This window comes from Camelina sativa, chromosome 11, assembly GCF_000633955.1.
Source record: "Camelina sativa cultivar DH55 chromosome 11, Cs, whole genome shotgun sequence".
In the NCBI taxonomy this organism is placed as follows: domain Eukaryota; kingdom Viridiplantae; phylum Streptophyta; class Magnoliopsida; order Brassicales; family Brassicaceae; genus Camelina; species Camelina sativa.
In genome coordinates this window covers 31517660-31531451 of record NC_025695.1, presented here as the reverse complement: position 1 = coordinate 31531451, position 13792 = coordinate 31517660, and the positions used below count along the sequence as shown (strand labels likewise).

The window sequence follows — 13792 nt, the reverse complement described above, 5'->3', positions numbered from 1 at the left end:
TGGTTTCAACGATGTGGCGATGCTTGCGTTCAGAGATTCCGTTGTGCTCCGGAGTGTGCGGAGTTGTCGTGAGATGAGAAATCCCATGAGTTGCCAGGAATGAACGACGAGCGATAAATTCACCACCGTTATCTGAGTAAAGTGTACCGATCTTCGATTGGAACTGATTTTCTGCGAGAGCAGTAAACGCAATAAACATATCCTTGACATGAGACTTATGTTTGAGTGGGTATAGCCAGATGTATCTAGTGTAGTGATCAATAAGGATGAGATAGTATTTAAAGTTATCAACAGAGGTGATCGGGGAGGACCAAACATCAGAGTATAAATATTGAAGAGGTCGGTTGGAAGAAATGGTGTTTGAAAAGAACGGTTGTTTGTGGGTTTTATTAATAAAACAGTTAGAACAAGACAACTCGGTGTTCAAAGACTGTGAAACAAGAAGAGAAAATTGAGAAACAACAGCTTTTAAAATCGGTAAGGACGGGTGACCTAAGCGGGAATGCCACGAAGAGAGACTTGTTTTTGGTGATGGAGAGGCAAACAACGAGACAGGTGGGTGAATAGGCCACTCGTATAACTCATCTTTAGTCCTCCTTTGGAGTAACCGGACCCCCGTGCTGAGATCCCTCACCTGAAAGTAAGCGGGATAAAAATGGACAGAGACTTCATTAGCGTTACATAAATGATAAACCGAAACGAGGTTCTTATGAAGATTAGGCACAAATTAGACATCTTTCAAGTGTAAGGGACGAGAAGCCGTAGGGAGTGAAGTAGAACCAGAGTGCGAGATGGGGATAGTAGAGCCATCTGCAATAGTGACACCATCACTACCATGATATGGTTGATGGAGAGCGAGATTGTTCAGATCGGTGGTAAGGTTGTGTGTGGCACCAGAGTCAACAACCCAAGGCGTGACATTAGGAGCCGTAACCAAGTTCGCACGAGGCTTCCATGGGGCATACGGAGTGGCATGGAACTGAGAGTTGAGCTGGAACTGAGAGCAGCGACGGGCACTGTGACCGTGAACACCGCAGATCTAGCAACGACCATTGTATGACCGAGGAGTGCGTTGTTCCTGTCGAGGACTGGATTGTTATTGTTGCCACGGCTGGTTGGAGCGAGCATTGGAGTGACCACCACTGTTGTTAGAGTGGTAACCACGATTATTACTGTTACGGTTGTACGAAGCAGCATTTGCCGTGATTGGTAGAGCAGTCGCAGAGGTAGAGGCGAGGAGGTTGGCTTCATGAAGGATCAACTTCTCGTGAACCTCGGGTAGCGAGGGTGTTGTTTCACGACCCTCGATCTGATTGACAACCTGTTGGTAGTCATCAGGGAGTCCCTTCAGGAGCTTGGCTAACTGGTCATCATGGTCGACAACTTTGCCGAGAAGAGCTAACTTGTCATACAAGGCAACAAGTCCTTGAACATAATCATCAATGGAGCCGGTACCTTTCATCCATTGAGTCACTTGGTTTTGGAGTTGGAGGATGTGACCACGGCTTGGTTTAGCGTATGTTGTATTGAGAGTAGACCAGATCTCGTGAGCAGTGGCGGCACGAGAGACAATAGGATGCACGGAGGCAGAGATGGCACCAAGGAGGGCGCTGTAGACAAGCTTGTCTTGCCGGCGCCAGAGGCCAAACGCAGGATTTGCGGTCGGAGGAGTACCATCAGTTGCAGAGATGGTCTCGGGTGGCACCGGGACAGTACCATCGAGATAGTTGGCGAGATCATACCCATCAAATAAGGCATGGATCTGACGGCTCCACATGAGGAAGTTCGTTGAAGAGAGCTTCATGACATTGGAGGTGTTAACATAAACAAGACTCGTGGTGGAGACAGCAACAGTGTCAGCAGTGGACATGTTGGAAGTAGACATCTCGTCGAGAAAAGGGAAGGAGAAAAGAAAAGGGAGGCGGGTGTAAAAAAAAATTTAGGGTTTAGGTATCGATAGCTCTGATATTATATAGAGAATGTGCTGAGTCATTTATTATGTGTATTGGTTACAGTATTTATAAGATACAAAGGAAACCCTAGCATATACTTATTTACAAATAGATCCTCAAGTTACAGTCCTCTTACACGATATAGGTGGGCCTAAGAATCGGGAGTAGACGTAGAATCCACTAAGAAGTGACTATCTTGGTGCACAACATAGATGTTGCAATCTGTTATTGGAGGTGAATCCAGAGAAAACTGTACAATTCCAGGATGAATGATTTTCTGGGAAGTAATTGTCACAACTATGCGAGTGAAAACAAAACACAAGAGAATACCAAATTGTGATTTGTAGGGTCAGCAATATAAAAACTTATTATGACAATATTTATGTATTTTTTTTTCTAACTATTGAATCACAAATGACCGGTCCATTAACCGATTTCTCCATTCGTAGGAAGCGGAATTCAATCTCTGATATAATGATGCTTTCTACAACTAGACTTACCACTGACCACTGCACTAATGTCACTTGACATTTATTGATTTTTTTGATATCAAAATATTTTGTTTTAAAAGCTTTTGCAGCCTTAATAGTTCACTCATAAAACTGTGTAGTAAATGCGGTACTCTTAGCAGTTTGTTTTTTGTATTGCTAATTCTTTTGTTATCTGATATATTTTGGTATTGTTATCTATTTATATTTAAAAAACTCATACATTTATATATTACTAATCGGACCTATAAATATTTTACCAATTGCTTTTGACAAGATCACAATTTAAGTTGTTAGAAAAGGTAACAATAATATATATTTATTCTTAAAAATTGTTTTTGGTATTTTATAGTTTTAAAAATCTACTTAGGAAAAAGTATGAATTTTGTATTAAAATAATAATATTTTTACATATCATTTTAAAACATTTAGTTGGGAAGACTTTTGAATGCAATAAGAACTCATTAATAATTGTCGTTTAGTCTTGACATGAATATTGAATCATCACCATTATCCATTTATGATAGGCACGTCGACATGGATAATCATGTGTTGATTACTTCCAAGTTTATATCACTATCTAATATTAATATTAGTTTTAACCATTATGCAACATCGTCCTACCATTGCGCATGGAAAGCTTGCAGTGCTGTACATTATAGAGTTTTTAAATAAATATTCTACTATGAAATTACACATTAATCAAGAGTAACGTGATTTCTAGCTGTTAAACTTTGCACGACTTTTGACTGGTTAAATACAAGACCAACTCGTTTTAATTTATTAAAGTCTTTTTTTTACTAAGTCTCTGCAGCGACCTCCTCTGATCACTTGAACAACAAATAAATGAAAGCAATGAAAAAACTAATAGCCAAACAATAAAGAAAGACCCAAAAATCAATGGATTCTTTATTGCAACTTGCAAATAAAACGAAATCTATTCTAGTCTAGTTGGCCAGGTAATTTGTCTCTATATATTTTCCTATTTTTATTAGTTGTCATTTATACTGTTTCACACAAATAAAAAAAAATAGATAAATATTATATTATACTCTAGTTTGACTACTAAAATTTTAAAGTATTTAATATTTAATTCATTTAATAAAAAGTAAATAAAAATAATTTTTAACTAAAAATAACTTTAAAAACGTAAAAAATAATGAAAATGAAACAAAAATTTAAGCTTAAAACTACAAAACAAAGGAAATTTTATTTATTTATAAAAGTTCCCTAATAGTACATGTTTTAAGAGAAACCAATACTATCGTTTTTAAAAGATAAGATAGATATATTTGTATTTGAGAGATCATGGACAAAAAAATAATGATTAATCATAGATTTGTTTCAGCGAAAACTGTATATATTTTACCAATGATAATAATTAAAATGGTCAAGAAATCAATATTGGAGGTGTAATATTTACAAAGCTAACAAAAAAAATATGGGGGGGGGNGGGGGGGGGGGAATCAATGAATTGGTTATATAAAAAGAAAATTTTGTTTTCTAATTCAATATCTTTATGAAAAATCAGTTTAATATATATATATATATATATATATATATATATATTCTATTGAAGTTATGTCATTTGTATTAAAAAATGTTGGTCGACTTTACAAACTTATATATTATGTGCTTATATATAATATATATATATATATATATATTTATTTAAGCAATGTTGTTAGAAGTTTAATCCTAATATTACGTGGCATATTACAAAAATATCATTATATTTTAATTAATATAATAACTAACAAAATTAAGAAAAATTTATATTGGTTAATAAAATATTAAAGTAATATTTTTGAAATTATTTAATGAAATTATTTAACAGATTCCATTTATTGTTTCAGAAATCTTATAAAACAATAAGAAACTATTTAGAACAATTTTACAACTTAATTTTATTAATAAATTAAAATTAAATATTTGTATCTCTAAATTGTTTAATAATTATTTTGGGGGAATCCCTTTAGTTATTTTTGATTGATTAGTATTAAATTAAGCAAAAGTGAAAACAAAATTGTTGATATAAATTATCAACTAACTGTGCTTTTTTTTTTTTTTTAAACTTAACAAAATTGTTGTTACTCAATCATCACAAAGTTTTTAAATATATATATTACTAAAGGAAATTATTGGAAACTGAAGAGCAAAAGAGAGATGAAGAGCAAAAGAAAAGGAGAGATTGAGAGGTTGACTTCGCCTTTGTAGAGAGAAGGCAAAGGGCTCGCTCCGGCCAACAGAATCTGATCATCATGGCGGTTACGTTTGCTGGTTTGCCAGGTTAGTTAGTGTTTCTTTCCTTCTCCTAAGCCCTCACCATGATTTTAATTAAACTTAGCATCCGAATTGATTTTGCACTATCTGTCTTCTTTGCTGCTTTAAACTTAGCATCCGAATTAGTGTATACTGAAAGAACACTGAGATTTAGGATTAGTGTTTGATTTTGAGTTTGGTAAAGAAATTTGAAAAATTTGGGATTTGAGAAAAAAGAGGGATCTAATGCAGTTTGTTTGGGTTTCCTCATCAGATGGGAATGATCCAGAGTTGCAACATGAGATGAATGATGAGAAACTGCGTAACAACATAGTGGAAGTTCTGAAAAGAGATGGTCCTCAGAGAGTTTTGCTGTCTGGTAAAGCTGGGACCGGGAAGACAAGGCTGGCAAATATTGTGGGAGAGCATGTCATCAAGACCGGCTTGTGCTTTCTGACCATCTGCTTGCATCTCAACAGGAAGTTTAAGGATGAATGGTCGCTCTACGAGAACATAGCTTCTCAGCTATGTGTTTACTCTGATTTTGAAGAGACTGAATTGGATGATAATGATGAGGACGAGGAGGATGAGAAGGAACTCAAAGACTCTGATTTGAAGAAGAAGATATTTGACGAAATCGTTAAGCAGAGAAAAGAGATCGACGAAAAGATCGAGGATGAGAGATTGGAGGAGGCTGCAAAGGCCAATAAGGATGCTGGAAACAAGGCTGCGGGTAAAAAAAAAGATAAAGCAACTGAAGCAGAGACGACGCTGCCAGCTGAGGGTGCCAAGAAAGATACGCCGTCTTCAGGAAAGCCATGTATTCTATTGATTCTTGATGACGAAGGAAACCAAACCAGTGAAGAGGTGGTGATGAATACAATGGGGCTTTGGAAGTTTCTTGTTGATGATATCCTTGAAGATGTCAACCGTCTCAAGATTCTTGTTACGAAAGGAGGCGAGGAGCCTACAAAGGCTGCTGTTGTTGGTGACCCAAAGAGTGAGAATGGAAGTGAAGGGAAAGAGGGAGCAAAGAGTGAGAGTGGAAGTGAAGAGAAAGATGGAGAAAAGAGTGAGAGTGAAAGTGAAGAGAACGATGAAGCAAAGAGTGAGAGTGAAAGTGGAGAGCAAGAGGAAGCAGAGAGTGAGAATGGAAGTGAAGAGCAAGATGGAGCAAAGAGTGAGAATACAATAACTGAAGGGCTAGAGGGAGCAAAGAGTGAGAATACAATAACTGAAGGGCTAGAGGGAGCAAAGAGTGAGAATACAATAACTGAAGGGCTAGAGGGAGCAAAGAGTGAGAATATAACTGAAGGGCTAGAGAGAGCAAAGAGTGAGAATATAACTGAAATGCTAGAGGGAGCAAAGAGAGACAGCGAAATTGTGCCAGATGAGGGTACTCAGTCACTGGAAAAAGATAACAAGGGGGAAAAAACGGACCAAGCCGCGGAGAACGTACAAGATACAAAGCGTGATGGGGAAAGTGGCCAGTCTACTAAAGATGTGTCGCTGGCAGCTACAAATTCCTATGACGATCTAATCAATTTCCATACCACGGATGTCTCAGATGAATTACGTAACTCAATCCATGAGACTAACCTGCAGAATTTTTTTATGGTTCTTCTCACAAAAGACTACGTGGAGACTTTTGCAGACTACATATCTAAGATTGTGAGCAAAAGCAAGAATTCGCCAGCTGCAATCGTCGTGCTAGCCAAGTCCCTAAAGTTGATTATTCTAAGCAAAAAATGTTCGAGCACAGAAGATTATACGGTATTAAAAAAAAAGATAGACGAGTTTCTCTCAACTGATCGGTCTAATTCACCCGATTTATGTTCTGCTTCTGAGAGCGCTGTCAATCCAATCTTGTATCTTGCATATGTGCTGTTGAAAACCTATGATACATCAAAGGGTGCCATCTTGGATTGTTTTTGGCATAGCTTGGACTTCTTTAAGCAATGTGGATGTGTTTACTACCGTGACCTGATCACACAATGGATGCTTGAAGGCTACTTTGATCCTGTTAGGTCAGTCGAAAAGGCGTACCAGGAAGGTCATTCTATCTTGATGGATCTTATAAACCGCGGAATGCTGAAGATACAAGAAAACAATGTGGTGGTACCAGAGATGGCGATGATCAGTTTAATTGATCCTCGACGTGGAGGCCATTTCGGGAGATCTCGACTTGGATTTTCTAGGGTCTATGGTGGTCACAAGGAAAAAGGTATTGGGAAAATCACCCAGATAGATGATATGATTAAAACCGTGCAAGCAAAGAAAGGAGACAAGGTTACAACGATTCTGGTTGGTGGAGATCGTCTGCGTCGTGAAAATCCTAAAACGTACTTCGAGAATCTGAAAGAGCTTGAAGTACTTGGTCTTTTTGAACCCACGCTAGAACCTCTTATCCCGTCTTTTAAGGATCATCTCAAACTCCTCCGAGTTCTTGTAATCAGGGACTGTGATCTACTGGACAGTATTGAAGAGCTTCAGACTCTTACAAAGCTGAATACTCTTGAAGTTTCTGGTGCTAGCTCCCTGAAGGAAATCACTCCTGATTTCTTCAAGGCATTTCTTGAACTTCAAAGTCTTCACCTCTCTGGGCTTAAGATCACATCTTCCCCTCTCAGCATTTCTGATTTGACGCAACTTCATTGTCTCATCATCAAGGACTGCCATTTATTGGAAGATCTGCCAAACATACAGGAGCTAGTGAATCTTGAGGTTGTTGATGTCTCTGGTGCTCGTGGACTTCAGACTTGTTTCGACAACCAAAAAGGTGACAAGAAAAACAAAAGCAAAAACAAAAACTTTTATCTTCTTAAAAAACTTCAGCTCCTTGACTTCTCGGAGAGCCAAATAGAGCGTCTGCCAATATTCCAGGACTCTGCGGTGGGCAAGAAGCTTCACTTATTGACTAGGCTCTTGTTGCGCAATTGTACCAAATTGAGAAGATTGCCTAGTTTGAAGCCCTTGTCAGGTCTCCAAATTCTTGATCTTTCCGGCACTACGAGCTTAGTGGAAATGCTTGAAGTGTGCTTCGAGGATAAGCCTGAACTCAAAACTCTCAATCTCTCAGGAACTAATCTTAGCGAGTTGGCTACCACCATCGATGAGCTGTCCAGTCTCAATGAACTTCTCCTACAGAATTGCATCAACCTAGATGCTATCCCAAACATCCAGAAACTCAAAAATCTCGAAGTCATTGATGTTTCCGGCAGTAGCAAGCTGGAGAAGATTGAGGGATCATTTGAGGACATGTTTTACCTACGTGAAGTGAATCTGTTTGGAACCAAAGTGGAGACGACACCAGAGTTGCCAAAGGAGAGCAAGATCCATTGTGTAAAGAGTATTATTCTTGCAGATGGAAGGCTTTTTGAAGGTAAGGATTGGGACGAAGTAAGGAACAAAATGTCAAGTGAGATATCTGAGAATCCTAGCTCCTCTGATGCAGCAGTTGTTACATCCCCAGAAATCTTAGAAGAAACAAGAGAGATTCAACCAGCTGAACCACGCGCCAGTGATTGTACTGAGATGGGAGATGCCACGCGCAAGGAACGTCTTCTCCAAGTCCCCACAGAGAGGGCTCTATATAAGAAGACACTAACATCACTTGTTGATTCCGAAAGTCCACAGGAAGTCATGGAGATCAATGAAACTAATAAGCTGGATGATGGCGCACTAGCTAAGGCTGAGTTTGTGTCTTTTGTGGACTGTACTCCTACAAGGTTCACATCTATCTTTAACAAGACCAAAGTGGTGAAAGGTTGCTGGCTAAGGATGTGCTTTGACATAAAAGACCTTTTCTCTGATGTGACTGAGGAAAATTTGAAATCATTGGAGACTTTGTCCATTACAAATCTTCTATCATTGGAGACAATAAGCTGTGCTGGTAGCTTGGAGAATCTAAAAAACCTAAGCTTAGATTGCTGCCCGAAAATCAAAACGATTTTCTCAGAGATGCCTACCAGCCTACAAGTCCTGAATATAAAGCATTGTCAGAACCTGGAGAAAGTTGTTGAAGGAGTCGAAGTGTCATCTCACGATAATTTGACAGTGAAACGTGACAAGTGCCCTAACTTCGGAGTAAGTTACATCTTTTCTACTCTATCACCTCTCCAATGAACATATAAGACCATCAATGCCTGTCTTTTCTTTTTCTTTTAGTTTTTCATAAGAAAAACAGTTCTAGCAGAAGAGGAAACTTGGAAAGTCCAAAATGTCAAAAATTTAGTTGCATCATATTTTCTCTCCTTTTGCAGGTCGTATCTGCTTGAGTCGTCTTTGCACCAAATCTTGTCTCTTTTCAACTTCATCTTAGCATTTTACACCGCGTGTATTTGCAGGACTACGTTATGGTTGAACATAGTGATGCATTACCACCACAAGAATGAAGATCATCAAAGGAGCTGGAGCAAGATCAACTTACCAAAGTTCTAAGCATCATGATCGTAGCCTTTAATCATTTTCGTACTTGTTCTGCGTGTGTCTGAAGCTTTGCGTGTTGAATAACAACCGGCTTTGAAATATCATCTTACCGGGTTTTTTATTTACTGTTTTCTGTTTCTGTTTTAAGATATATCCTGCAGTAAAATCCCAGGCATAGTGTGTTGTGATCTTGTCTGGGGTGAATAAGACCCTTGTTTTGATTGTTTATTCTTTTCTCAAACATTATATTTATTTCTGTTTGAACGTTCTTGTGATTCTATGGCTTTAGGATAACAATTTAATTACAATGCGAATGTCCGAACGTGTATTTTATTTATTCAGGGTGTATAGACACATCATCCCTAAAGATGTTGCAAAGGCTCTTGCCATTATATGCAGCTTCTCTTCACATGTTTGGTGATATATGTTGCTTCCTCCAGACTCCATTACCATCTGTGGGACAGAATGAGATTTTTGGGCATTTATATTTCTCAAGCAGTGTCATTTTTGGAAACAGTGCTTGCAGATCTTTCCACTCAACCTTGAATTCATGCAGATACTTCAAACGCAAGATCTGAACGGTCCATTGGTTTTCTGCAGTTGGAAGAAGTCCATCACTGATTCGGCTAAGCTTTCCTCCTTTGATGGAGAGCTTTGCAAGTTTGTCTAGGTTTTTGGGATTTAACCAACTTGGAGGGTCTTTTTCAGGGAAACATTCTAGCTCCAACTTCTTCAAACTAGAAGGAAGTTTAGAGGTACCATCTATTCCTTCATCCTCTTGCCATCCTCCTCCCCATTTCTTGGTTTGGTTTCCAAATGCCTTGAACAGTTTTGCTTTACTTGATGTTGATTTCCTGGATGGTGATGCTGTTTCATGAATCTCTTCCGCCGTTGCATTGTCATTTTTCAGATCATCTGGCTTCTTGTGGTTCAGATCTTTTGATTTACCAAACTTAATGGTTTTGTGTGACTTCTGAGTCTTTGCTTCTCCATCATCAAGCTTCTTTAAATCATCTCCGTTCTTTACTCCCTCTCTATTTTCCTGCACTTGGCTAATTTCTCTGTCATCATCTGCCTTGCTCTGGATTGTGTCTTTCGATTTTTGTGGTGGGTTCGTCTTCTCATCTCCCTCGGTAACCTTGTCTGGTTTTGAGCTCTCTGCTTTTACCTCATTTGTCTTCTTACCTTCATTTAGATCAGCGTTCCCTTTGTTTCCATCTCTTTTCTCCTGAACTTTACTGTTTTCATTGTGATCATCCTGGGAAGGACTGGGCTTATTAACTCCTTCAACACCATTGTTTGGTTTTGAGCTCTCTGCTTCTACCTCATCATGTTTCGTTTCTTCTTTTGGATCAACCTTCCCTTTGTCTCCATCTCCTTCCTTTCCCACTTTGGTTTCATCATCTGTCTTGTTCTGGATCGTATCTTTGGATTCTTGTGGTGGACTTGTCTTCTCATCTCCCTCAACAACTTTGCCTGATTTAGATTTCGTTGCTTCTACCTCATCTCGCTTCTTTCCTTCTAGATCAGCCTTCCCTTTGTCTCCATCTTTTTCCTTTTTTACTTTGCTTTCATCACCTGGCTTCTTCTGGCTAGTCTCTGTTGCCTCTTGGGAAGGACTTGTCTTCTTTTCTTCCTTGACAACTTCTGATTTCGATGTCTCTGCTTCATCGTGCTTCTTTCCTTTTTCCAGATCAGCCTCTTCATTTTTTTCACTTCCTTTCTTACTAATAACTCCATCTTCTCGCTTACCCGTTTCTTCTATCTCTTCTTCCTGTACTTGGTCTTGTTCCATCATGTCTTTGAGTTTCTTCTCTGTTTCAGGACTTCCTTGGTTCTCCTTCTCATCTACTTCATTAGTTTCTTCTTCACTCTTTTCTCCTTCTTGGCCATCTTGACGAAATCGAAACCCCCACGAAATTTTCAGACTCTCAAGTTGCTTGAGGCCTGTCAACGACTGCATCAGACTTTCCACCGTGAAAGAATTTTTGTTTACAGTTATGCTAAGCTTCCTCAGATTCAGCAGGTGTTTAACTGCACAATCATTCTCATGATCCGATTCACTAATCACAAATCCTTTCAGAACTTGTAATCTTGAGAGTTTTGCAATCCCCTTAGGCATGCGGTCTAGCATATAACACTCTGATACATCCAAGTAAATCAGTTTCTCAAATAAGCCTATATCGCTAGGAAGAACCTCAAGATTGTAGCATGCTTTAAGATCCAATATCACTAACTCCGGGAGTGCGCAAATCGAATTTTCGAGCTTTTCTATCCTCGAGATCCCTTGAAAACTTGCAAGCCTCAGATTCTTGAGATACTTCATGTTCTTTTTAAGAAACTCTGTGCTCTCAACTTCAATGTGGCGTTTAGCGGTCCTCTCCCATCTTCCTAAATAAAGCACTCTAAGTGAATTCATTAAGGGAAACCACTTGAATGTGAAATCAGGGTACCGTTCAGATGAATTGAAAACTGTCTTCAGGTTTTGTGGTTTCATTGCTGATGCTTTTGCCTCTCTTAGCAACGAGGAACCTTTTACTAGGCAGACCTTTTCTTTTAATGATTTTTCCATGACAAGCTTCCCTTTGTGGCTGTAGAGTTCAAATAGATGTACAGATTTGGCTAAGTATATAACTGCAGAATGCACATGAGGCTCCATCCTATAACTACGTGGTATTAGTTTCCTCTCGTCTTGGAACTGCTCAACTAATCTTTGTCTTGAGAAATCATCAAGAACTCTGGTTACTGAGTTTTCAGAATCATCACAGTCGATGAAACCTTCTCCGATCCACCAATACATTCCTTTCAACCTCTTTGTTTTCCGGGAACACGGCGAAGGACAGCAAGCATAGCTTCTGAGGGAAGTCAAGTCCTTCAAATTTCTCCACAACTTCTTCAAAAGCTGAGGAACATTTGAAATCTTCTTCAGCAAAGTGGAGGCCAGGCAAGTATATGTCATTCCCGGTCTCATTGATCTCATCATTTTCCTCAGCGGTTTGAGAATCTGTGATGCTTGTCCCTCTGGATGATTGTTTGTGGAGCAATGATGGGATCTGACACTTTAGAGTGAAGACTTTTCTTCTGATTTCTTTAAGATCGTGAGAGCGGGACCTGATTGAATCCGTCTTCTGTAGTATTGCTCTTAACTTAGCTGAACGAAGATCAAGCTCCAATGACTTGCTCATATTGGTTTGAAACTCAGTCAAGTTCCTAAATGCAGTTATCATCTGAAGAATGTCACTCTGCAGTTTCCGGATAGCGAGGTCTGCATCTTCTTGATCTTCGTCAATGTTTCGCATCATTCTTCTGCTTCCACCTTGACTGCCTCCACTGTCGCTTGCATGGTATGAAGCCTCTTTCTTCATCTTACCAATTTTTTTAACTCTTTCTCTGACCCGAACCCACCAAGATTGTCTCTTCTCCTCAGTTATTTCGCTTACTTGTTCATTTTTGTTACCAGTAGCTTTCTTGGGTGCAGGAGGTATATCACTTAGCTGATTCTGTAACTCAGATAGGAATTTGATAATCTTATCGATGTTACATTGTTGCTGCGTCATCATCAGAATGCTAACTACGTTTGATGTGTAGAGTCAGTACCTGTTCTTCTAAAGCGAGACAAAACAGAGAGTCAATTGAGTTAGTTTAAGTTGACAACTGCAGACCTAACAGTTAATGTGTCAGCCATGTGACTATTTGAAGAACCAAACCAAAGGTCTCAATTCAAGCATTATGTCAAGGAAATAGTGACAAATTAACCCGATGAAGCGAACCAAAATGAAGACTGTTCTTATACTAACTATTATGAAAGTTCGGATCTCATTCAAGCATAAGAAAATGGTGAAAAACTAATCGGACAAAGCAAAACTAAGACTGTACATGTTAGTAACCATTATGAAAAGACTAGAGAAAGTTGCATACATGTTGGTAACCATTATGTAAAAGACTAGAGAAAGTTGCATACATGTTGGTAACCATTATGTAAAAGACTAGAGAAAGTTGCATACATGTTGGTAACCATTATGTAAAAGACTAGAGAAAAGTTGCATATGGTGTTTATATAAAGAAACAAGGATCATGATCCTAAGTTATGTGGTCTACATATATTTTTCCTATGCAAAACTCGAATTTAGTTGCCTAATAATTTTGCAGGTGAAAAGAGTGTAATGTTGTTTCCAACAATCAAACATACTATATAATAGTAATAAAGAAACCAAATAAATTAATTTTAAAAAGCTTTAATTTCCGAGAAGAACAGGCAGAAAAACATCGTACCTTTGATTATAAAAGTCTGTCTACGGAAAAGATGTCATTCAAGTATTTTATCGAACCCCTTGTGAGCAATCCTTTGTTTCTGATTAAAAAAAGAACTCTTCCTTTTTTTTTTATAACATGTAGAGAAACTTCTCATAGACATCGAACAAAGACAGAGGAAAAGCATTACACTGTTCTTTGCTTTCTCATTAGGCCAAGAAATGGAATTACAATGTGAGAAGAAAAGTCTCCGTGTGGAAAAAAAAAGAGAAGAAGCAAAGTATTGATGTTAAAAAGCTTCCATATATATTTACGGAGAAAATCACATTTTAAACCTTCAAAATTTTACTGTAACACTTTAAACTTTGAGAAAATTTTATTAACACTATAAACATTTAAAATGATTTTACT

At 38.3% G+C, this 13792-nt stretch overlaps 2 protein-coding genes and 1 pseudogene across 3 annotated transcripts; 1 reads left to right on the top strand and 2 right to left on the bottom strand.

The window, feature by feature from the left end:
• On the bottom strand, nt 728-1885 carry LOC109127384. Its single transcript, XM_019232014.1, has 2 exons — nt 1107-1885; nt 728-1016 (listed from the first exon to the last, which is right to left on the bottom strand). Exons 1-2 carry the CDS (start codon nt 1883-1885, stop codon nt 728-730), a joined length of 1068 nt encoding a protein of 355 aa, XP_019087559.1.
• On the top strand, nt 4562-9398 carry LOC104724850 (probable disease resistance protein At5g45510). Of its 2 annotated transcripts, none has more exons than XM_010443401.1 (3): nt 4562-4729; nt 4977-8788; nt 9049-9398. In XM_010443401.1, exons 1-3 carry the CDS (start codon nt 4702-4704, stop codon nt 9094-9096), a joined length of 3888 nt encoding a protein of 1295 aa, XP_010441703.1. In that variant the 5' UTR covers nt 4562-4701; the 3' UTR covers nt 9097-9398. The 2 variants fall into 2 exon arrangements, with proteins under 2 accessions (XP_010441703.1, XP_010441704.1); XM_010443402.2 differs by having other exon boundaries at nt 8965-9398.
• On the bottom strand, nt 9445-13472 carry LOC104724849 (annotated as a pseudogene).